Genomic DNA, 25,146 nt, shown 5'->3' on the forward strand with positions numbered 1-25,146 from the left:
ATGGCTCAGATGATTGAGGCGCTGGACTTGTGACCCCAACTTGGCAGGTTCAATTCGGGCTCAGCCCGGTGGTATTGAAGGTGCTCAAATACGTCATCTCCGTGTCGGTAGATTTACTTGCACATAGAAGAACTGCCACGGCACGAAATTCCGCCACCTCGATGTCTCTAAAAACCGTAAATTTAGTTAGTGGGACGTAAAGCAAATAACATTATTATTATTATTATTATTATTATTATTATTATTATTATTATTATTATTATTATTATTATTAAAGAATAAAACATTTAAAGCATATTAGGTTATCATAAAAGAAATACATTATTCCAACAAATTTACATTAGCCTGATGTCCAAACACTTCACAAACATTGATGTCGATGATGGGCCTAACATCGAAGGTCATCGGCCCCCACAAACATTGGCTAGGCACTATTTACCAACCAGTGTCTACTTGATTCTCCTCTGTGGTACATCATGTCTTTTTTTTTTTTTTTTTTTTTGCTAGGGGCTTTACGTCGCACCGACACAGATAGGTCTTATAGCGACGATGGGATAGGAAAGGCCTAGGAGTTGGAAGGAAGCGGCCGTGGCCTTAATTAAGGTACAGCCCCAGCATTTGCCTGGTGTGAAAATGGGAAACCACGGAAAACCATCTTCAGGGCTGCCGATAGTGGGATTCGAACCTACTATCTCCCGGATGCAAGCCGTCATGTCTTGAGCTGATCTTAAAATTTTTGCTTACTATGGTTACCGTGTGAGTTGGCCCTGCGATTATGGGTCGCGCAGCTGTGAGCTTGCCTTCAGAAGATAGTGGGTTCGAACTCCACTGTTGGCAGTCCTGAAGATGGTTTACCGTGGTTTCCTGTTTTCATACCAGGCAAATGCTGGGGGCCACGGTGGCTTCCTTCCCACTCCTATTCTCAGTAGTTTTTGATCATTGAAGCAATGATGACCTTACATTTCTTATTAAAATGATACCGTTCCCTGGTAATGATGTGATGTTTTGTTGTTCCAGAGGCCCGCGCGCACGGTGTGGGCTACTACGCGTTCTCGCAGGAGGAGATAGAGCGTGCATCGCAACAGGAAGCGCTGAACGAGCAGCGGCAGGAGACGGAGCGCCAACAGCAGCTCGCGAAGGAACTACGAGAAAAACGGGAGAAACAACTGCAGGCGAGATTGAAGGCTGCCAGGGCGCGCAACAGAGCCAGGCTGGGACTTCCCCCGGAGGAAGATGGTGAGTACAGTAGTTATAAATAGCGCGCCTTTCGTCTGATATACGTCATATCCCAATAGAATAGAATTTTAACAGGAGGACCTGGATTTTCATGACATCGTAACTGCCAAAAAGGTGGTGATTATTGTTTTAAGAGGAAGTACAACTAGGCAACCATCCTCTATATAACACTAATCAAAGAGAAAAAATGGAAGGGGGCCGACACTTCGAAAAATGAAGGTATAGGCCAAAGAAAGACAAGGGCCACGAAGGGCGTGAAAATGAAAGACTCCATAGCCCTCGCAAACCTAATAGCGTCGGGGTCGGAAAAGAACAAGAGTTGACCAAGGGAGGTCGGATAGGATAGGCGAAAGTCAGGAGCCTGGCACAAGTAAGTGGAAGCAATGCCAAGACTCAGCTGAGGGCCCCGTGGCCGCCAACCCACGCTCCAAAGTTCAGAGCCCCTGAGGCCCCTTTTAGTCGCCTGTTATGACAGGCAGGGGATACCGTGGGTGTTATTCTACCGCCCCCACCCACAGGAGGAGACTGCCCAAAAGACCTAAATATCCCTTTTTTTAAATCTTAAAATGAGCAAAGCATGGTGCCGAAATATGAAGGAAAAATATATATCTAGTAAAATTAGTACGGTAGTCTAAACGTGTACGTTTAATTAATCATGGTGTGGATAGAATGTATAAGCAACACAAATAATAATAATAATAATAATAATAATAATAATAATAATAATAATAATAATAATAATAATAATAATAATAAACCAGAATGTCTTTATGCAAGTGAATGTCTAGTTTTGAACTATAGTTTAGATAAACTGGACGTGCTAGGAAAATTTTTATGACCAGTATAAACAGCACGGCAATGGAAAATAAGAAGTAATAAGGAAATACACCAGAACATAGAAAATATAACTGGAATAATAAGAAAAAGGAGATTGCTATTTTTGGACATAGGCCTATCTATAGAATGGATGATAATTGACGGACAAAACAGATATTCACGTAAATTTGGAAGAAAAAGTCAAGAACGAGCAAATACTACAAGTCAAGAATGATTTAGAAAGAAAGAAAAAGAGAAAGAAATTAAGAAAATAAGTTTTAAGAAAGGAAGGATTCCAAGGAGGAATTACAAGGAAACCCGGTCTAAAGTGGCCTGAGGAGAGAAGAATATTGCAGTGATGAAGGGTCTGCCTCTGTGGTGTAGTGATTAGCGTCAACTGAGAAGAGGTGGGTTCGATTCCCACCTCAGCCATACTCGAACTTCAGGCCACCACCGCTTCCTTCCCTCTTCCTTGTCTGTCCCTTCCAATCTTTCCACCCCCCACCAAGACCCCTGTTCAGCATAGCAGGTGAGGGCGCCTGGGCGAGGTACTGGTCATCCTCCGCAGTTGTATCCCCCGACCCAGAGTCTGAAGCTCCAGGACACTGCCTTTGAGGCGGTAGAGGTGGGATCCCTCGCTGAGTCCGAGGAAAAAACCGACCCTGGAGGATAAACAAATAAAGAAGAAGAAGAAGATGATGATGATGATGATTATTATTATTATTATTATTATTATTATTATTATTATTATTATTATTATTTAGTCTGATCCAGGACACCCTAGATTTGTCATAAGACACACAATAATACACAATAACAATTTTGAGGGAAGATAAAAAGATTAATGTTTAAAAAAATGATAGGTTACAATTAACCGTGTTAAATGGCATGAACTCCATATAAATGGTAACGAAGAATCGAAACGGAGTATCTCATCTTGTAGGCTTCTCGCTGGTTTATATTGTTGTCGCCATGTGACGAAAGATTTGGGAATTGTTCCCCTCGCACCAAAGAAAAGTCCAGTCACCGTCATTTTTTTAAGGTTATACAACTCAAGAAAGAAAGGGATGGTTGGATTATAGATATCCTTTTTCTCATTGTCTACGTCAGTCAGCTGAGAGGCTGAAGATTCAAAGCGTACCGTAGGATCAATAATTTCTGCTTCCTTCCTCCGTCTGTCAATCGCTATAATAATAATAATAATAATAATAATAATATCCGCATCTGTGGTGTTGTGGTTAGTGTGATTAGCTGCCACCCACGGAGCCCCCCCCCCACCCAGGTTCGATTTACGGCTATGCCACGAAATTTGAAAAGTGGTACATGGGCTGGAACGGGGTCCACTCAGCCTCGGAAGGTCAGTGGGGGGATGGGAAGATTGGAAGGGATGAGCAAGGAACAGGGAAGGAAGCAGCCCTGGCCATAAGTTAGGCAGATCCAGGTAAAAATCCCTGGCCTGGCTGGGAATGGAACCCTGGCCTCCAGGGGTGGCAGCTAACCACGCTAACCACTACACCACAGAGGCGGACAGTGCCAGCGTCTCGCGCTGTAATTTTCCGTGCTGTCCATTGTGTCAATGTGCTATCACTCATGTATTTTCCAATTTCTGAGACAATTAAAGAAATGGAATAAATAGAAGGTAAATATGTAATTAGCCGGTCCCGTGGTGTAGGGGTAGCGTGCCTGTCTCTTACCAAATACAGTAGAAACAATATGCGACACTTCCGGATTTAGCCTTGTTAAAATGGGAGACAAGTCACAAGTTGCAAAGTTTGGGTTGGGTAGAATTGAGAGAAAGAAGGAGGGCTGCTCGACTAAGTGGTATATTTACATAAAATTAGTTTCATGGTCCGTATCGCACTTCAATAGATTCACAACTAAGTATTTATTTATTTTCCACCTAGTCGATACAATGATTGCCGAAGGCAATTTAATGGTTAAAAGTGATACATGTTTCGTATATTATCAACATCTTCAGCCACATAACACTGTTTAGATGAAAAATACATAAATTGACAAAGTAATGCTTTAGAGGAAGTGTCCTTAAAATTAACATAAGATTGACAACATTAAAACAAACAAAAATCTCAAGAGAAAATATATAAATTATTTCTACAATTGAAAGCAGTCGTCAAAGAAACACTTGTACAATATTCCATAGAGAATATGTCCTAATGAATATTCTTTTCTTAATTCATGAAAAAAATTAATTTATAAATAAAAAATTATACAATTTATAAGTAATTGTCGAAATTAAGAAATCCAGTTATCACAATGTGGCTCTTATTATTAATGCAAATGAAAATATTACTAATTCCTAGTTGTCAATTCTTATTAAGCCTGCTTTCCTTTGGAACAGTAACTTCTGTCATTCTTTCACAGTCTTGTGTTTGGTGTAATATTGATGATGCGTTCTTCCTTGCTCTTGCACCTGAGGAGGTGGAGGAGCGAGGGATATAGGTGTGTCAAGAACCTCCTAGCTGTCACCTATAGCTTCAACTGAGGAGGAATAAGTTGTAGGCCTATCCGTAGGTGGAGAAATTCCAATTCTTTTTTCGTGATCTTTCTCGAGCATTTTCAAATATACTAGAATTTGATAATATAATGGATTTTTATATTCTACAGCCTCATTAAGGTTATCATTTTTCTTTTTTAAGTTGGTCTAGATGAATGTATAGATTTTTTTATGATGGTCAGGTCTTGTTCTAAGTTGGTAAATTTATGACTTGTGGCAGTCATGTGTGATCCTATAGCCGAGAATCTTCTATATTTTTCAGCATTCACATGTTCTAAATATCTTACTTTAAAATTGTGGCCAGATTGTCCTATGTATGTATTCTTGCACTCAAAGCATGTGAGTTTATATATTCCCGAATCAAAAATTTATCTTTTTCTGAGAAATACTATGTTTCATGTTGTTATTGGTGGAAAATGCAATTTTGAAACTTTTTCTCTTAAATAAATTTGTTATGACATGTATGTTTGGATTATTATATGTGAACTTGATGTATTTCTCAGTTTTACTAGGTTTGATTGCTAATTTAGGTAGTTGCTTCTCCAAAAATTTATTAATTATTTTATCAATCATGTTATTGTTGGAATTCAAATTATTCAATATATTTAAAACTTTTTTGCTATTGGTGAGTCTGTTATCTATTATAGCGTAAACATCGTCCACATATCGTGTCCAAAAATCCAAACCCTCTATTTGATTAATAATTTTTGTTTGTTCCAAATAGTCTATATATATATTAGCCAATATTCCTGATGCTGGGGCGCCCATTGAGAGTCCTTTTTGTTGGTAAATTTTATTATTAAACGTAAAATAATTTTGATTTAACACAAATTTTAAAACATTAATAAAATCTTCAATTTCTGGTATGCTTATTAATTTGTTCTTCATTAAATTCTTCTTAATGATTCTGATAGTGTCTTCTATTGGAATGTTTGTATACATGTTGGTTATGTCAAATGAACATGTCATGTGAGATGATCCAAGTTTAAAATCTTTAGCTAGATTGCAAAAATCCACTGAGTTTTTGATAGGTGTTTTACAATGAAATACATATTTACTTGATAAGAAATTATGTATAAATCTAGAAGTTTTATAAATGGGGCTATTTTTGAATGTATTAATGCACCATTTGGAATTGTCAGCTACATTCTATTCATTAATGTGTTAATCAATCTGTTTAGGATCTATTAGTTTTCTCTTACGCCCTCAACCTCCACAGGACACCTATTTGCTATATTTAAACAAGGACTTTCAGGAGGGTGTATAAATTTTACGACTATCCATAATTTAATCTTTAAACTATTGTCAACCATTTCGCTCACCATTTGTAACATCATCTTCACATTTATATTTAATTTAATTACAATCAGGTACCTGATTATTTACCTTTCAGTTTGAGATATAGGCTGATGATGCTCTTAATTAAAGAGCGAAACATGTCCCTACAGTTTTAATTCTTTTTTAAATTCTTTTTATGTATTGAAAAGGTGGAACAAATAAACTTTCATATTTATTTGACTTTATTTTAAGTGTTTCCTTGACGACTGCTTTCAATTGTAGAAATAATTTATATATTTTCTCTTGAGATTTTTGTGTTTTAATGTTGTCAGTCTTATGTTAATTTTAAGTTCACTTCCTCTAAATCATTACTTTATCAATTTATGTATTTTTCATCTAAACAGTGTTATGTGGCTGAAGATGGTGATAATGTGCAAAACATGTACCACTTTTAACCATTAAATTGCCTTAGGCAATCAATGTATCGACTAGGTGGAAAATAAATAAATACTTAGTTGTGAATCTAAGTGGTATGTTCTGAGCTGTCAGCGGAGAGATGGCGTTAAATGACATTAGTAGATGAAAAAGTTTGAGTGGCGTTTATAAAAGTAGGAAAGATCACAATATGAAGATAAAGTTGGAATTCATGAGGACAAACTGGGGCAAATATTCATTTATAGGAAGGGGAGTTGGGGATTGGGATAACTTACCAAGGGAGATGTTCAATAAATTTCCAATTTCTTTGAAATCATAAGGAAAAGGCTAGGAAAACAACAGATAGGGAATCTGCAACCTGGGCGACTGCCCTAATTGCAGATCAGTATTGATTGATTGAAATCAGCTCAGGTATGGGTGGAACAATTTGGAAGGAATCAGTGTGGCCTATTGATTAGGTAAGCATAAGCTTGAGGTGAAAATGGGAAATCACGGAAAACTATAACCAGGTTTCCTGACAGTATGATTCAAACCCACAATCTCCAAAATCTTGAGCTTGCGAGTTAGCTAACCCGGCACACCTAAGCACATGGCTAAACTGATTGGACAAATACTCACAAAATTGCCAATAAAAGGAGGTTGGATTAATAAAAAGTACAGACTATATTTTGGAAATGAAGCATGCCAGGATTTGCTCCGAGGCCATAGCAGTACGCTAGCATAGCGAATTCAACAGCTCAGCAGTCCGCTGGCCCGGCAGGGAAAGTCATATAGCAACACCTGTCAGTGGTATTTTGTACTGCTGTGGCTTCATGAGACACTTCCTCAGCGGTACAGTGTACTGCTCTTGCAGCCAACCTGTTAAAGAATAGACGGTGGTGCAAATTTGCAGTCTCATTCCCACTTGCTCAAAACACCTTCACCCATCGTGCAACCGTCCTATAGGGTAATGCAAACTTGCCACAGGCTTCACATAATCATCGATAACATTCTGATGCATTTTCGCCATGGGCAGCCTAAATTTTAATCCACGGACGTGGATCACCTTTTGGAAACATGCTTTAAAGCGGTGAAATTGACACTCTTCACTTCAGCGCCACAGAGCAATAACACTCCCAACTGGATGTCCGTCAAATGCACACTAGAGCGCCATCTGGTCACTCCCACGTCCTATTTGCACCTCGTAGAATAGGTGTACTAAGGCAACAAAATTTGGAAGGAAAATGCTGTGGAGTCCTTTCGCAAATAGGATCACAGAACCAGTAGAAACATGTCGCAGGTGGATTTTGTACTTTTCCCCCCTTCACAAATACAATGTGTTTCTCTCAAAATTTTGCTAACTTTCAGTGTCTTGTGTCCCCAGAACCACAACCAGGTCCATCAGCTGAAGAGCAGGCAGGTACAACCGAGGACGAGGCAGCTGTCGGTAAAGCTGCTGAAGAGGGAGAGGCCAAGGCAACAGAGGCTCCTCCTAAGGCTGATCATGTTCGACCGTGGGACGTGGGCAAGGGCGGACCAACTAACGCTCCCAAGATACATTTTGAACGTAAGTATCCAACAATTTCGTATAGCATTTCTATAACTATTTGTGAAAATATATTAGTACTATCTGATGTACCCATGCTTCGCTATGGAATTCTACATTCTATATAGAATTCTAGGTTAGGTAGTGTACACGTTGTGAGCAAGATTGTACAGTATTAAATTGCATAGCTCTTAACGTTACCGTAGAAACACGATGGGGAATTCACCAAACATCTTTTCTCATATGAAGACTGCGTTAGGGAATTTTCATTGTAATGGTAGGCTCACTTGCCTACCATCAGTCACAATCAGGTTGGGGAGTTTTCATTATAATGGCAGACACTCACTCTCCACCTGCCTTTCCCCAACTGAAATGAACATAGCTCATTACAATCCCATCAGTAGGAATGGCACGATATAAAGCAGTGCTTTCATATGAAATAATCAAATGAAACACCACATATTTTCTCACTTTTAATGAACAGTACTACACTGCCGATCTAACAGTCCAAAGTTCCAGAGCTGAAATGACCAAGCCGCAGACAACCGTGATCCGTGAACACTCTTCGACTTGTTTCGGAGGGGGGGACTCCAATAGTGGAGAGTCCCAGAGCAAAAACTATGCCCTTTCTGTTTCCTTGGAGTACCAGATGAGTCAGAAAATCTCATTTCACTACACTGGCAGCAGTAAGATCTATCTGACTTGGAGGCAATTTTTTCCTCCAAACCCGAGGAGAAAACCCCTCTTCACTGCTAATTTGGAAGTAAATGAATGTAGAATTAAATAAAAGTGAAGAGGAAGAAGCTTTTCTTAAGAAACGGCTCTTTTCACGGTTGAATTTTGAGTTATTTAGTGAATTTATTATGGTGCTGTAATTTGGAATAGGCTTAAATTATAATTCTAGACCAGGTCATACTTCTACTAATCAGTGAGCCTCAGCCTTAAGTGTGCACACTGCTCATTCCAAACAGCACGTCAGAGTAGGGATCGAATAGCTGGAATACTATGATGAACCGGTGTGTTACGTACCTGCAGTATCAGAAAATGTATGAACCAGAGAAATGGCATGCTAAAGAAGAAAGTTTTCTAACTCCCCAGCTGTTCCCCCCCAATATTCAATCAGGCTGTTATACTCGGTACGAATGGGTAATCTCATCTATCAGAGTTGAGTGGCAGCATAAGAGACAAAAAAAATAAAATGAAATGGCATATGGCTTTTAGTGCTGGGAGTGTCTGAGGACATGTTCAGCTCGCCAGGTGCAGGTCTTTTGATTTGACACCCATAGGCGACAATTTTAAACAATTTTAAGAAGCCTTTCTCGTGGACAGTCAAGATTTCTTCTGATGACGCAGAGCACAGTTCTCTGGAAAACACAAAGAAATTCACCTTATTTTCTTGACACGGCATAAGCCCAAAAGTCTATACAGTATCATGTCTATAAGTACAGGCCATAAAAGCATCAATGGCAATATTTAATAATGTGATATAAACTTCATAATGATCCACATTGACAGTTGTTATATGTGAAATAAGGTAAAATCAGTCCACTTATTCAATGCATAAATATTACTGACTAATATAACTATAATTTTTTTAAAATCTATTATAATCTCATTAAGACCTTAATTCATGGTACTAGTTTCAGTCTTACTTGGGCCATCTTCTGCCATTACAAAGTCAAAATTGGCACAGTAAAAAACATTGAAACACACATAATTTGTAAAAAAAAAAAAATCAGCCTTAATCTTGATTTACACTGTAATTTGTAGTGACAATATATGGCAAACTTGAGGGGGACATCTCTGAATCAGTACAGTGGAAACAGTGGCCCAGTAGGTGTTTAAGGCTGTCAGTGTGGATCAAATACAAGGAAGATCGTGGACACGGTGTTTTTACTCTCCAATCTGTAAGCTGCAATATGAGACACGTGTGCATAGTTCTTAACCTTGCAAGCATCAGTCACCAGTCTGAATCTCAGCTGTTAACATAGTGCGACAGTTATCATTGCAACACTGTATGTAAAAGTTCTGGTTTCATCTTAAATGGTCGTGTGAACAGTCATAACTCTTGCTATTATTGTGCAGAAAATCCTAACGAAGTCCCTCATTATGACGGGAAGATTGGTGTTTGGTGTGCTGTTAGTGCAAGACGAATAATCAAGCCTTTTTTTTTTTTTTTTTGAGACAACAGTAAATGCAGAAATGTACTAAGATGACATTTTGATGCCGTTCTTCCATCAGTTAAATTAATAAACTTCATTGTTTGTCCGTATTGAACCAAGATTACAACCTTTATTATAATTTGGGTCCACCTTATTCAATACATAAAAACTGTTGCGTAGATTTAATTACAACATATATTTCAAACAGTACTAGTTTCGATGCCCGTCTGCGTCATCATCAGCTGACAGAAGTTTGTGGAAAAATTGACAATCATATAATGTTTATCAAAATCAAATTGATCACAATTTAAAACCATATTAAACATCATGAAACTGTGTTAAAAATATACTGTCTCCAAGTTCATATTTTCTACAAGTCCCAGACTTGCGAGTCTTATGCTCATTTACACCTCATTAGGATTGCTCCATTAAAGGGACACTGTAGTTTTTATTGAATTATTTCTACTACGATACTACGTCAAGTTTTAAGAAGTGCGATAAATTAAGCACAGTGTGATTCAAGACTGAAAATGAAAAATGAAAATGAAAACCTACAACCTGTTTTCCAGTCATTGACTGGGCCAGGGATGAAATGAATGAAGCAGATATAGGCTATTAGTACGATGGGGTCGCCACTCCCAAAGTGATTTATTAATGACTGATAGATGCTATGAAATGAGAATGGAGAGTGTTGCTGGAATGAATGATGACAGGGAAAACCGGAGTAACCGGAGAAAAACCTGTCCCGCCTCCGCTTTGTCCAGCACAAATCTCACATGGAGTGACCGGGATTTGAACCATGCTATCCAGCGGTGAGAGGCCGATGCGCTGCCGTCTGAGCCACGGAGGCTCTTTGATTCAAGACTGTTCTATTTTAATTTGTTGTTCTTTTAAATCCACTTTATGTCATAAGTGAGCAAACCGGTTTGCATATGTTTTTATCAGTTTATGGCGGTCACACACAACGTAATTTCAGCTGAGGCAGCTGCCGTAGCACAGAGTACAAACATCGTGCATTCGGCCTTAGTTTGTATGAGAAACACTGCATGTGTCCCCCTCACATAGCTTTATGGTATCTTTCACCAACGGCAGAGTGCAGAGTTTTTAAGAAATATAGTTATATTTGTCATTAATATTTATGCGGGCCTGCTGACATGTTTGGACCCGTTTTGCCTTATTTCACATACACTATTTAATATTACAGAGGAATTTTTGAGAAAGTTACTAAATTATAACTTGGGAATTCAAACCCAGATACAAATGTGTTGCTGAATTTGTGTCGTTCTGTTTTCAGCAATGTCTCAGGAAGAATGGGTGCAGAAGAATCGAGACGAGAGAATACAAGAATTTGCTCCAGTCTATGGGAATGAAGAGGAACAATCGTCTTCGGCCAGACCTAGTCCTTGGAACGTGGACATGCGACAATCAACGTTATTCTTCGAACCCCAGCAAGCCAAGCTGGGTGAATCCTTGGGCATGGGTGCGTCATCCTCCAAATGAATAAGCCACCTCTTGGGGGAGTGGGTTATTCCTCAGCCTGTGCCAGAGATGGCTTTGCTTGTTGTTGTTGTTGTTGTTGTTATTGCTCGGATGTTTAGGAAAAGTCATATTTTTTCTTTGTATGTATTTTCTTGCCTGATTGGATTTTGGTGCAATTCAGGTGATTATCATCACAATTCAGTGATTTTTATTTGTCATATAAATGCATATTTTGGCTATATTTTGTCATAATATCATATTTTGACCTATTTTCATAGAAACGTCATATTTCTGTCACATTTCGGTGGTCTGACGACATTTGTAGCTGTGCAAAATCATTTTCAACTTATCGAATGTGAACTAGTGTTCACAAAACTGCTTCTCGGTATCACATCTGCAGTTAATACAAGTGGGGTACCATTTGTATAGAATGAAGGCCATACTTCACTGCACTGTTTACATGATTTAAATGTGCACCAATAACCTTGTGACATAGAAAGGAGCTTCTCTTCTTACAAGAATGTGTTAAGTGATAATCGGAGGTCTTTCGCGCCTGATGATTTAAAGATGAATCTTGTCATTCACTTCAATTCCATCTGCAGAGAAGAATGAAAAAGGTATGTCAGTTTGCACCATAGGCCCTGCTGCCCTACCATAATGTATTGAAAGACATCTACTTAATTCGTTTCGTGGTGCTCAATTTAAACTTTAACGCATTTAATAATATTAATGATATTTGGGCTTGAACATTCCAAAATATTTAAAAAATAGATTGATTTCTAGTTTTCTCATATTTCAAACCACCACTGCAGGATGCAGACATATGGACGGTACTTTATAGCTATGTATTCATAAATGTTCGATAAGTGAATCAAGGACAATAGACTGTGAATAACTGCTAAACATGTATTCAGAAAATTAATATGAAAGTAAGAATACAGAATTAAGTTAACAAATATGTATCAGAGGAATTGCTCTTTCGATTTATAATTTATTTTTAAAATGTCCTTATTTAGATTAATCATTTTCCAGTCATATTTTGTCATTTTTATGTCATATTTCCCCATTTTGAGGTCATATTTCATCACTTTTGAGGTCATATTTATTATTATTATTATTATTATTATTATTATTATTATTATTATTATTATTATTATTATTATTATTATTATCATCATTATCATTGTAGAAAACATGCATGAGTTTCGCAGCTTCAAGATAGCTCAGGAAAGTGGGTTTATATAGTGAAGGTACTTACCGAAACAGGTTTGTATGGTTATTTTAAGCTCCATAGTATGGTAGACGTGTTTGTTTACAATTGGAATGACAGAATAACAAGTGAAATATTGAAAAGCTTGTGGTGAAATAATCTTGTTGTGAGCAGCCATCTTGCCAAAGATCAAAGTCATGCAGAAGTAACACTGCAGTAGGTAGACGATCGTTTTCTAGTGCAAGCGCTCCTGTCACTCACTCAGGACAACAATCCCTCGGTTCAAGTCACTGCCAATTAGACTCTCCCATTGGCATGATGGAAGAAGCAGAGATTCAGCATGATGCAGTGGAGCTGTCTGGAGTATCAAGGGAAAGCATCCACAATAGCGGAAACGGTAGGAGTATTGACTTAAATCTGATTGATAACGGAGAATCAGTATGAAGAAGAGGTGCATCTTAAAACTGCAAGATCACTATTGAAGAACATGATGGCTGTTCCTCTTAAGAATTTAAAAATGGAAATAAAAAATGGCCTCATGAAGTTGGAAGAAGCTTTAGAGGCTGGAGCAACTTGTAGGGTGTCATGGAGGAAATCTACAGAAGAACTGAAGCAGAGATTGACTGCCACGGAGAACAAGGAATTGTCCAGGACATCACCAGTGACAAATGACATGGAGGAAGACCAAGGAAAGTGGGAAAAGGTTCTATCCGAGAAGAAGAGGAAGAATAAGAGTGAGGATGGGAAGCACGAAGATTTTCCAACGAAATGGGCCAGAAACGATCTTGAAGGTACAGTGGTTAGCGAGAGTGGGAAAACGACCTTATTCTAAATGAAGGAGTCGTTCAGAAGCCGTAATCATCAAATCAATGAACGGCAAGACTTTCGCTGATGTTTTGAAGGATATCAGGAACAGAGTGAAGCTGGAAGACAGTGGAGCAGGCATCCGATCTATCCACAAAACAAGAGCTGGGGCTGTTCTTCGTGAGTTCAATAAAACAACATAGATTGAAAACAGGGAGATATTCAGTAAATCTTTGCGAGATGCCCTCAGACTAGATGGTGATGTAAAGATTTATTTTTTTTTTTTTTTTTTTTTTGCTAGGGGCTTTACGTCACACCGACACAGATAGGTCTTATGGCGACGATGGGATAGGAAAGGCCTAGGAGTTGGAAGGAAGCGGCCGTGGCCTTAATTAAGGTACAGCCCCAGCATTTGCCTGGTGTGAAAATGGGAAACCACGGAAAACCATCTTCAGGGCTGCCGATAGTGGGATTCGAACCTACTATCTCCCGGATGCAAGCTCACAGCCGCGTGCCTCTATGCGCACGGCCAACTCGCCCGGTGATGTAAAGACTTTAATCCCCCGAACTACATTAGAGATTCGAGACATAGATGGCGTCACCACCACTGCAGATGTGGAGGAAGCTGTAAGACGAGATTTCGGTAATCCCCATGGAGAGCTGAAAATATCTTTCACAAAACCAAACAGCTGGGGACAGAAACTTGCCATCTTCGAAACTAAAGATGAGGATGCTCAGAAACTACTGGACCGGGTAGGACAAACAACATTAATAGATTTTAACCACCGGGTGAGTTGGCCATGAGGTTATGGGCGCACAGCTGTGAGCTTGCATTTGGGAGATAGTGGGTTCGAATCCCACCGGTTGGCAGCCCTGAAGATGGTTTTTCGTGGTTTCCCATTTTCACACCAGGCAAATGCTGGGGCTGTACCTTAATTAAGGCCATGGCTGCTTCCTTACAACTCCTAGGCCTTTCCTATCCCATCATCGCCATAAGACGTATATGTGTCGGTGTGACGTAAAGCCACTAGCAAAAGAAAAAAACTCCTGGAATCAGGAAGAATTAAGATAAGATGACTATACTGCAGAGTACATGATAGAACCATGTTACCTCGCTGCTTTTGATTTCTATCATATGGATACCTGGCAAGAAACTGCACAGGCCCTGACAGAAGTGAGCTTGTTTTTAAGTGTGGTGAAGCTGGTCCTAAGGTAGTAGACTGCAAAAGGAATAATCAACAATGCATGCTTTGTACAGATAAGGGTGTCAATGAAGCTAAACGAAATCATGTTCCTGGATCGAGTGCATTCACAATATTCCGTGAAGCTCTTGAAAAGGCCAAAAATCACAGCAAATGATGCAAATCCCTCAAGCAAACATGCACAGGAGTCGAACACTAACGATCTTCTGATACTGCTGATTTATGAGATGGAAGCAGACATCGTTATTATTAGCAAACGATATCAAGAGAGGGACCATCCAGGGTGATTTGTGAATAATCTTGGAACAGCTGCAGTTTGGATACCAGATCTAGAAATATGTTCAGTAACAGACCATGGATGTGAAGATGGTTTTGTTTGGGTACAGATTGAGGGAATCACTATTGTAAGCTGTTATTTTATGCCAAATGAATCTGCTCCCAACTTTCAGATGTAACTTGATGGCCTTGAGGATGCATTACGCGGAATGGAAAACAGACTAGTGGTCGCTAGTGATTTTAATGCTCAAGCGTTGGAATAGGGCATGCCACAAACAGACTCCAGAAGTTGACATATAATGGAGATAGCAGCCAAAACGGGTTTGGTGGTCAACAACATTGGAAAAATACCAACATTTCAATGGCCAGGATGTCAGGGAACAATACCGGATGTAACCTTCTCATTGGAGGATATTGCAACCAAGATTATTAAATGGCAAGAGAACTATGCGGGGAGTGATCATCAATAAATCATCTAAAACTGTTCCAGGAAGCTCCTCAAGTAAGAAACATCTTGCGCAGGTCAGCACGGTGAAATGTAGCTGGTATTGACAAGGAAAAGTTTCTTGCTGTAATACAGAATGGAATGGAGAACATAACAGAAAAATGTTTTGGCTGTAGAGGGAAAGAATCAGCTGGTGTATATGTTGAACTCACCATGCAGCTAATCCAGCAAGCATGCAGTGTCTCTATGTCCCGAAAGAGACCACCAACTAGCAAGCGCCCACCGTACTGGTGGACCGAAGAGATTGCTGAACTGAGAAGGAATTGCTGCGACTTCGACGCAGGGCTCAGAGAATGAGAGGCAGTCCAGAGAATACCTCTGTCTCAGCAGAGTACAAGTCAGCGAAGAAGGAATTCTGCAGTGCAATTTGAAAGAGTAAAGCCGATAAATTGTGGGCATTGGCTAAGGAAGTAGAAGATGATCCATGGGAACTAGGTTACAAGATTGTAATGAAGAAACTTGGGACATTTTCAACCCCGTGCATGGATCCACAAACCATTTATGAAACTGTGGACATACTATTCCCCGACCATCCAGAGAGGATTGACTGTGACAATGAAAAAGAACTGGATGATATACCCCTCTTCACAGTAGAAGAGCTGAATAGAGCTATTAGCTCTCTTAGAAACAAGAAGACTCCAGGACCAGATGGTATACCTGCAGAAGTGCTAAAGATAAAATCAGAACTCTGTCCAGAACTGTTGCTGAATATGTACAATCACTGCCTGCAAGCAGTATTTTTAGTCCCTGATGGAAATTGGCCCGATTGGTTTTGATCAGCAAAGGGAAACCTCGTGGTTATAGACCTTTATGTATGTTGGACACAGCTGGAAAAGGCCTGGAAAAACTTTTGCAGCCCAGAATTCTCTCAGCAGTTCCGCTAGCAGGGGAGGGGATTTATCTGTTCCCCAGCATGGATTTCGGAGAGGGCACTCGATGATGGATGCAGTGTGGGAGGTGGTGAAAACAGCAGAAAGAGCACAAATGGGCAATCATCATTCCCACAAATTGACACTTCTTGTGACCTTGGATGTAAAGAATGCTTTCAGCTCAACAAGGTGGAGCGACATGTTGGAAGGTTTTGAAGAAATATTCAAGCTACCACAGTATCTTATGCGCATAATGAGAGACTACTTCAAGGATTGCACTCTGCTGTATGATATAAAAGACAGACAAAGGACAAAACGACTGACGGCTGGTGCAACGCAGGGATCGATCCTTGGCCCAGATCTTTGGAACATCATGTAGGATGGCTTGTTACATTTGGAGATGCCAGAGGATATGAAGCTTGTGGACTATGCTGATGATGTGGCTGCCTTGATAGTGGCTCGTAATGTTGAGATGGCTGAAATAAAATTGAACTTAGTGATGCAGCGCACAAAAGAATGGATGATGAGTCGCAGGCTAACACTAACAGAACACAAAATGGATATAGTTCTTCTGACAAGGAAAAGGATCGAGACTCGTGTGCCAATGACTGTTGGAGAGGTAGTGATTGAAACGTCTACGAGTACAAAACATCTAGGAGTGACGCTTGACTCCAAGCTCACATTTTGGAATCATATTCAGAGAGTAACAGATAAGGCAGTAAAATACATGACTGCACTTAGTAAACTGATGGGAAATATTAAAGGTCCGAAGTCCAGTAAACGACGCCTTCTCATGATGATGGTTGAGTCAGTGTTCCTGTATGGCTCTGAAATCTGGCTGAATCCTTGAGATTTGCTTGGTATCGGAGAAGGATAGCTGTCGTACAATGAAGAACAGCTTTATGTATTGCATGTGCATACCGCACGGTTTCTGAACCTACCTCACGGTGGCAGCGATAGCCCCGCATTGGAGCGACAAGAAATCTGGCGTACCCAAGGAAAGCTGGGAAAAAAATGTGCAAAGAAGTGTGCCTTCAGTCAATGGATGAGGCGAGATGGAAACTCAGATGGGAAAGTGACCTTCAGTGTAAATGGACCAAGCGACTGATACCACGCTTGGATATCTGGGTTGAAAGGGTTCATGGTGAAGTCAACTATTACCTCACACAGCTTCTAACAGGACATGGATATGTTCAGAAATTCCTGCATAGAGTTGGCAGAGTGATGCAGCATGCATATACTGTGATGACATCGATGATGTACTTCACTTCTTCTTTGTGTGCGGCCATTGGATGATAAAGAGAAGATGTGTGGAAACTGAATTGGGAGAACTGACACCATATAATATTATTTCTGTGATGCTACGAAACCAGGAATCCTGGGATCGGGTGGCGGTGTACGTGGGGGATGTCCTTCATCAGAAGAAGAGGGATTTTGAAGCGTACGAATGCCCGTAAGGGAGAAATGAAGAAAGAAGAAGTCTGAAAGACTAAGTAAGCATGACATCACCCTGAAGTAAAGCGAGAGTGGTTCCAGGGTGATAATACAAAACATCGGAAAATGGTGTGTGGATTTTAGTGGGTAGTAATCCCACACACTTGTGGAGTACGGATACTTCACAAGTGTCTTTCGAAGACTTTCCATAGTCCCTCATATTATCATCATCATCATCATCATCATCATCATCATCATTATTATTATTATTATTATTATTATTATTATTAACAAAATCTGAGTAATTATTTTTTTCTTTCTTTGCCTGTACTAGAATCTTTTAAACATGAACTACAGTTTATCAAAAATGTTACAGCCAGGGAGATCATAAGCTCAGAAAGCATTACAATAGGGGAGCTTGAAAGTTCAGAAACTTTACCAAATATTGGGGAGGAGGACTCCCATTTCAAGTGACACAGTCAAAGATTTCTGATCCATAGGTCGCGTAATTTACATTTAGTTAGGAGAGGTTAGCCTTTACATATTTTGAAAGAAAAGTCAAGTATCTAACTGAGGAAGAAGCTGTAACTTCTACGATGACTTTACATCAGACGGGTCTCAAAGCCTTGTGTCCAGCTTACAATTAATTTTACGAATTTCCCTTTATCGGGACAGCAGCCTGCTTTAATGCCAGTTGTCTGACACTGCAGACACATAAAGAAAATACACTCTACTAAAATTTTACTACGTTAATACCTTATCTACCCTCGAAAAAGGATCGCAATATCAATAAGTAATCAGAGGCATAAAGCCCACATAACAGGGCCACGAAAAGAGGAAGAAAAGAAAAAAAAAGAAGGTTACGTTCAAAAGGCCGAGAACAAAAATGAGACAAGAGGCTGAAACACTAAGCACTCCAAAGTTAAGTTCAACCACTAAAACCTAAGTGGGCACAAGACCCCATGACACAGAGGCTAAGCCATGCTATGAAGTGACTAAGTAAAAAAAAAAAAAAAAAAAAAAAAAAAAAAAAAAAAAAAAAAAAAAAAAAAAAAAAAAGAAGAAGAAGAAGAAGCCAAAAAGAGAGTAATATATTCAAAAGGTTTGAAAAACTTAGTCACCCAAAATGAAATTAGAAGAAGGGAATGAGCATAACCCCTCGTGTGTCCTTACATTTTAATAAGTTCTCACCAGAGAAGAAATTTTAATGTCCAAAGACTGGCAATATTATCTACATTTAATTACATCTGAAAAGAGAAAATCCTACATTAAAATTTAAAAAGGTCAGACGACCTAGCAGTTGCATACTAAAGGGGTTTGCTGGAATCTTTGCTATTTTCACACGGAGAAAGTTCACATGTTTAAAATTCTGCTATACTTTGTTAAAATCGTCTTCCCATACTGGTCTGCCAGTCGCCCACCCTTCACATAGCATACTCAATAACCCACTGCCGCAAGACATTAGTCTCAAAAAAACTCGCTCCTTTTATAGAGGACTGGTAGAGTTTTCCAGTAAGAATTAAATAAGTGGTTTTGATTGGTGGATAGGAGTTTGATATCACTTGATATCATTGGTGGATCAATTTAATCAGAGGGATGATTAATAAATGGTTCAAGCCAGATTAAGTATCGAACATCAAAACACAAACATTCTCGATGGTAGTTACAGTTTCTGAATGCCAGGTAACACTAGAAAATTGACACTAGGGACATCTGGTCCCAAGAGATAAAACTTCTGGAATATGATAGTTCAGTCAATAGAGCAAAGATAACATCACAGTAGAAGATCGACAGCAGTTTTAAACAGATGGGAAGTCTTAATTCATGGCTCAATAATAATAATAATAATAATAATAATAATAATAATAATAATAATAATAATAATAATAATAATAATAATAATAATAATAATAATAATAATATCACCAACCACTTGGTATTACAGTGCAATTTTTAAAAGGTACTAAATTATAACTTAAGAATTCAAACCCAAATACAAATATGTTGCTGTATTTGTGTCGTTCTGTTTCAGCAACGTCTCAGGAAGAATGGGCGCAGAAGAATCAAGACGAGAGACCACAAGAGTTTGCCCCAGTCTACGGGAATGAAGAGAAACGTGGTTTTGCAGGCAGACGTAGTTTTTGGAACGTGAGGAGGCAACCATCAACATTATTCTTCTCGTCCAAGAAAGCCAAACTGAGTGAATCCGGAGACATGGGTGCGTCATCCTCCAAATGAATAAGCCAATAAGCCACCTTCTGGCGGAGAGGGTCATGAGTATTATTATTCCAACGATTTGATATTACAGAGCAATTTTTAAAAGGTAGCAAATTATAACTTAAGAATTCAAACCCAACTACAAATATGTTGCTGTATTTTCTTTGTTCTTTTTTCAGCAACGTCTCAGGAAGAACGGGTGCAGAAGAAGCGAGATGAGAGACCACAAGAGTTTGCCCCAGTCTACGGCAATGAAGGGGAACACACACCATCGGCCAGACCTAGTCCTTGGAACGTGAACAGGCAACCATCGACATTGTTCTCCTCGTCCAAGAAAGCCAGGCCGGGCGAATCGAGGGACATGGGTGCGTTATCATCTAAACGAATAAGCCACCTTCTTGAGGAGAAGGGATCATTCCTTAACCATGAAGGTTAATTCCCAGCAGTAAATATGGTTGGGCATAGAGCACACCGCTCCCACTCAGCGCTGAGGTTACTGCTAATGGAAGCCTTTCCTTCTACTCTTCCAGGGGCCTTCATAGCCTTTGTGCAGATGGATTTTCTTTCTTGATGATGATGATGATGATGATTATAGGATTTTGATTAAAATCTATTTTTTCTTTGCTTTATGTCACACGACACGGAGAGGTCTTATGGCGATGATGGGATAGGAAAGGTCTAGGAGTGGGAAGGGAGCGGCCATGGCCTTTCTGTGTTGGTGCGATGTAAAGCAACTTAAAAGAGAAATAACTTTTCTCAACAGCTGTTGTACGCTCGTCTGTTGAATCAGATTTCAAACCACCATATTTGTTGAAAACTTTTGTCTCTCTCCTGTCAACAATGCATTCATAGTTTTGCAGCTTTTCCAAATCTCTAAAATTCTTAGCTCCATATAACATCATTTTATTACCAGAATCACCCTTTATGCCATCGATAACGTAGTGTTTAATGGAATCATCATCTATCTCTCCTCTATAAGCAATCCCCTTCATTACAAACAGATATTCTATTTTCTTTTTTTTTTTCTTTGCTATTTGTTTTACGCCACACCGACACAGATATGTCGGATATAGATGTTGATTCCCATAGGGAACTTAAAATATTTGTCCTGAATGAGTAAATTTATAATATCAATATAATGGTCCGTTATTGGACATTATAAATTTTCCAGCCAACTCATTCTTTGTTGCCTGCGTTTCGCTCTCGTGTGCTGGTGGCTTCAAGTAGCCTATGCATTGGCCTCCACGGTATGCACTAGCCTTGCGTCTTGGGTGGTGTGCTAAGTCCCAACTGACGAACCCAACTTGGCTCACGAGGGCGAAACGCAAGCAACCAAGAATGAGTTAGCTTGAAAATTTATAATGTCCAATAACGGACCAGTATATCGGTATTACAGATATGTTTTACAGCGAAACAGATATTCTTGGAGTGATTCCTCCTTCTTCTGCTTCTTATCTTTATTCAGCTATCTACGAGGGTAATCCCAAAAATAAGATCTCCTATTTTTTAATAAATACAGAACTCTGTTCATGTGGCCGTTGGTCACAATATTGTGAAGAGTGTTTCCCGCGCTCGCATATAAACATGCACACACCGTGCTGAGGCAATCAGTCGTGGCTTGGCAGCCGTTGAGAATGGAGCTCCCATTGGATGTTACGAAGTGCACGCAGTTATTCGTTTTTTGAACACAAAAGGCACTGAACCGATTGAAATCCATTGTCAGTTGATGGAAGTGTATGGTGAGTCGTGCATGGATATCAAAACTGTTCGTAAGTGGTGCAGAGAGTTTGCAGCTGGTCGGACTGAAATTCACGACGAACGATCAAAGGAGCGGGAGACAGTCGTGAAGGTTGAGCAAATCACGCGTGAAGATCGGCGGATCACCCTGGATGATCTCTGCATTTTGGTTCCCGAGGTTTCCCGAAGTGCTGCTCACGACGTCCTGAATAGCACAGCAGCGAGCTGGTATGACATGTGCATACACAAACTGTTGCAGCGTCTACAAAAATGCATCACCGAAATGGTGATTATGTAGAAACATAGCTAAATGTTCATGCTGTAAAATGATATAAATCACTGTAGAAATAAATAGTTCTATGTATTTATAAAAAAATAGGAGGCCTTATTTTTGGGATTACCATCGTTTGTATTTCTGCACTGTTCATCTTGATATCAAACTCCTTAGTCAATGACATTTTTAATTTTAATAAGCCAGTTTCCCCTTACATGAACAGCTTTGCCAATCAGACGGTGATTTCTTAGCAGATACCAACTTCTGCATGTTCTCCCACTCCATCAATATAGAAGTGACCTCAAATTCTTGAATCCAATTTCTACCATCAAAAGTGTGAATTACCTGGTGAGTTGGCTGTGCAGTGAGCTTGCATCTGGGAGATAGTGGGTTCGAATCCCACTGTTGGCCGCCCTGAAGATTGTTTTCCATAGTTTCCTATTTTCACACTAGGCAAATGCTGGGGCTGTACCTTAATTAAGGCCACGGCTGCTTCCTTCCAACTCCTAGGCCTTTCCTATCCCATTGTCGCCATAAGACCTATCTGTGTCGGTGCAACGTAAAGCCACTAGCAAAAAAAATTTGTGTATTGAATCTTCAGTATCAAGTATTGATAACCGTTCTTGATTCGACAATCACATGCCAAAATTCATTTTAGAAATACATACCTCAATCAGGTTATATCAGCTATCTTATTTGCATCTTACTGCCTTTGTAGTAATTCTACTACTACTACTACTACTACTACTACTACTACTACTACTACTACTACTACTACTACTGAATTAGAAATATGTCACTGTATTTGTGTCATTCTGTTTTCAGCAATGTCTCTGGAAGAACGGGCACAGAAGAAGCGAGACGAGAGACCACAACAGTTTGCCCCAGTCTACGGGAATGAAGGGGGACATGCGACTTCGGCCGGATCTGGTCCTTGGATCGAGGACAGGCAACCGTCGACATTATTCTTCTCTTCCAAGAAAGCCAAGCCGCGTTTACCCATGGGCAGGGGTGCGTCGTCTTCCAAGCGAATAAGCCACCTTGTGGGAGAGAGGGTTGTTCCTCAGCCGGTGGTACCCATGAAGCGAACCAAGATCCAGAACGAACTCTCTTGTGAGGATTGGTCGAGTTCCGACGAGGACACTAGAGGGTTAGGGGCAGAGATTGCCCCTCCCCCACCTCATGTGTACATGATGTCCTCCCCAGTGTTACCAAGACCTAGCAGTGCCCCTAAGAGTGAAATAGAGAAATCTATCGAGATAGGACTGGCAAAACTGAGGCGTGAATATGAAGAGAAAAGAAGACGTGGTGATGAAAGGCAAGGAGGCATTTATGACTTCCTTCCTAAATAAACAATCAATGTTATAGGTACGGACCTGCATTTTTCGTGTTTGCGATAACACCGACCTTTTAAAAAATTTCTCTAAAATGCGTGGGAAACAGTTACCTATACATAACGTTGTTAATAATTTGAAAACAGCTTTATTTTGAGAAATAAAACGAAATGAGATAGTAACGCGAATATGTCAACTTTCATAAATTTGATATGCATAATAATGGGAATTCACGGTGTTTGCCTTCTTATTAAGGTTTCTCCATTGCCAAATTAGACCATTGTGCCAATTACAGTCTTACAAGATCAACTTGTTCTCCCAATCCACCAACTCGACTCGTGCGTCATTCTCCTTAAGAAGCTGCTCAGTAACAGTCTGATTTTCTCTGTGTTCTGTTAGGGCTAATATTCCTCTTCTTCTTTTTCTACTGATTTTTCCACACTTGTGGGTTCTCGGGTGCGAACTGTATTGCACGTTTGGATTTGGCCCTGTTTTTTGGCCGGATGCCCTTACCTCCGCCAGCCCTATATGGAAGGATGTAATCGCTATTGCATGTTTCTGTGGTGGTTGTTAGTGTAGTACATTGTATGAATATGAACAGGAAAGTGTTGGGATAAACACAAATACCCAGTCCCTGAGCCAGAAGAATTAATCAGACACAATTAAAATCCCTGACCCAACCAGGAATCGAACCCAGGATCCTCTGAACTGAAGGCCTCAATGCTGACCATTCTGCCAAAGAGTTAGACTTCTGTTACGGCTAATATTATGTCTTTAAAATACCAAAATATTATAATAAAATGATTAAAAATGACGTTAAATTCTAAAAAAATAATGCAAAATTTTTCAATAATCAGCCAGATTTCCACCAAAAAATAAAACGAAAAACGCAGGTCCCTAGTTATAGGTCATGTCTTGTCTCCTGTCCTGAAATTGTCTTATGGAGCAGAACAATGAACATCGTAATATTACCTTGTTATATCAAACCAGCTTGTTCTTCATATGGACACATTGCTGTTGTGAGGTTTACATGAAACTAGCAAGCTTAGCACAGGAGCAATTCCAAATGAAATGTAAGATAGAAGGCATCAGCTGTGTTCCTCCTGATGTGTGTGTGGCTCAGCAAGGCATTTCTCCAAGGCGTGCTCCTTTCTTCCAATGTGATATTTAACACTTTCACTGCCACCTTAATGAGAGCTATAAATTGCCCTAGGCGTCGATAAGTTTTCTTCTCTAAACCAGAATGCTCAAACATTATTTGTGATATCTGAAGCTATCTCTTTTTACTTTCAACTCAGATAATTTATATCTGTTAGATTCTTCAGTCTGCCGAAACTAATTTTAAGTAATACAGTGCACCCTCGATATCTCGAGTCACCTCGAGAGTTAAATTTTATTTCGAGTTATTGAAATTTTGAGATATAGAGAATACCGTTTTATGAGCATGTAAAGCACGTAACTGAATCGTATGTACCTACAGGCTTATACTGAATACATTATTTTTAACAGTATTTAAAAATATACAAATTCTATTTTACGGCATCACTTTTTTTTTTTTTTTTTTTTTGCTAGGGGCTTTACGTCGCACCGACACAGATAGGTCTTATGGTGACGATGGGATAGGAAAGGCCTAGGAGTTGGAAGGAAGCAGCCGTGGCCTTAATTAAGGTACAGCCCCAGCATTTGCCTGGTGTGAAAATGGGAAACCACGGAAAACCATCTTCAGGGCTGCCTACAGTGGAGTTCGAACATACTATCTTCCGAATGCAAGTTCACAGCCGCGCGCCTCTACGCGCACTGCCAACTCGCCCGGTAACATCACTTTAATTATAACCCTT

General features: G+C 39.7%; 1 protein-coding gene across 1 annotated transcript in view; it reads left to right on the plus strand.

Moving 5' to 3' along the window:
• The window catches only part of LOC136884739 (transcriptional regulator ATRX homolog), a 457,557-nt gene extending 432,695 nt beyond the window's left edge, over window positions 1–24,862 (plus strand). The window contains exons 2-7 of the mRNA XM_068230075.1: window positions 1,018–1,236; window positions 7,644–7,826; window positions 11,262–11,447; window positions 19,779–19,964; window positions 20,143–20,328; window positions 22,800–24,862. Of these exons, the coding sequence (XP_068086176.1) occupies window positions 1,018–1,236; window positions 7,644–7,826; window positions 11,262–11,447; window positions 19,779–19,964; window positions 20,143–20,328; window positions 22,800–23,326 (1,487 nt within the window). The 3' untranslated portion in view covers window positions 23,327–24,862. The remainder of the gene's footprint in view (window positions 1–1,017; window positions 1,237–7,643; window positions 7,827–11,261; window positions 11,448–19,778; window positions 19,965–20,142; window positions 20,329–22,799) is intronic.
• The last annotated feature ends 284 nt before the right edge of the window (window positions 24,863–25,146 follow it).

The sequence above is a fragment of the Anabrus simplex genome, chromosome 13 (genome assembly GCF_040414725.1).
Source record: "Anabrus simplex isolate iqAnaSimp1 chromosome 13, ASM4041472v1, whole genome shotgun sequence".
NCBI lineage: Eukaryota > Metazoa > Arthropoda > Insecta > Orthoptera > Tettigoniidae > Anabrus > Anabrus simplex.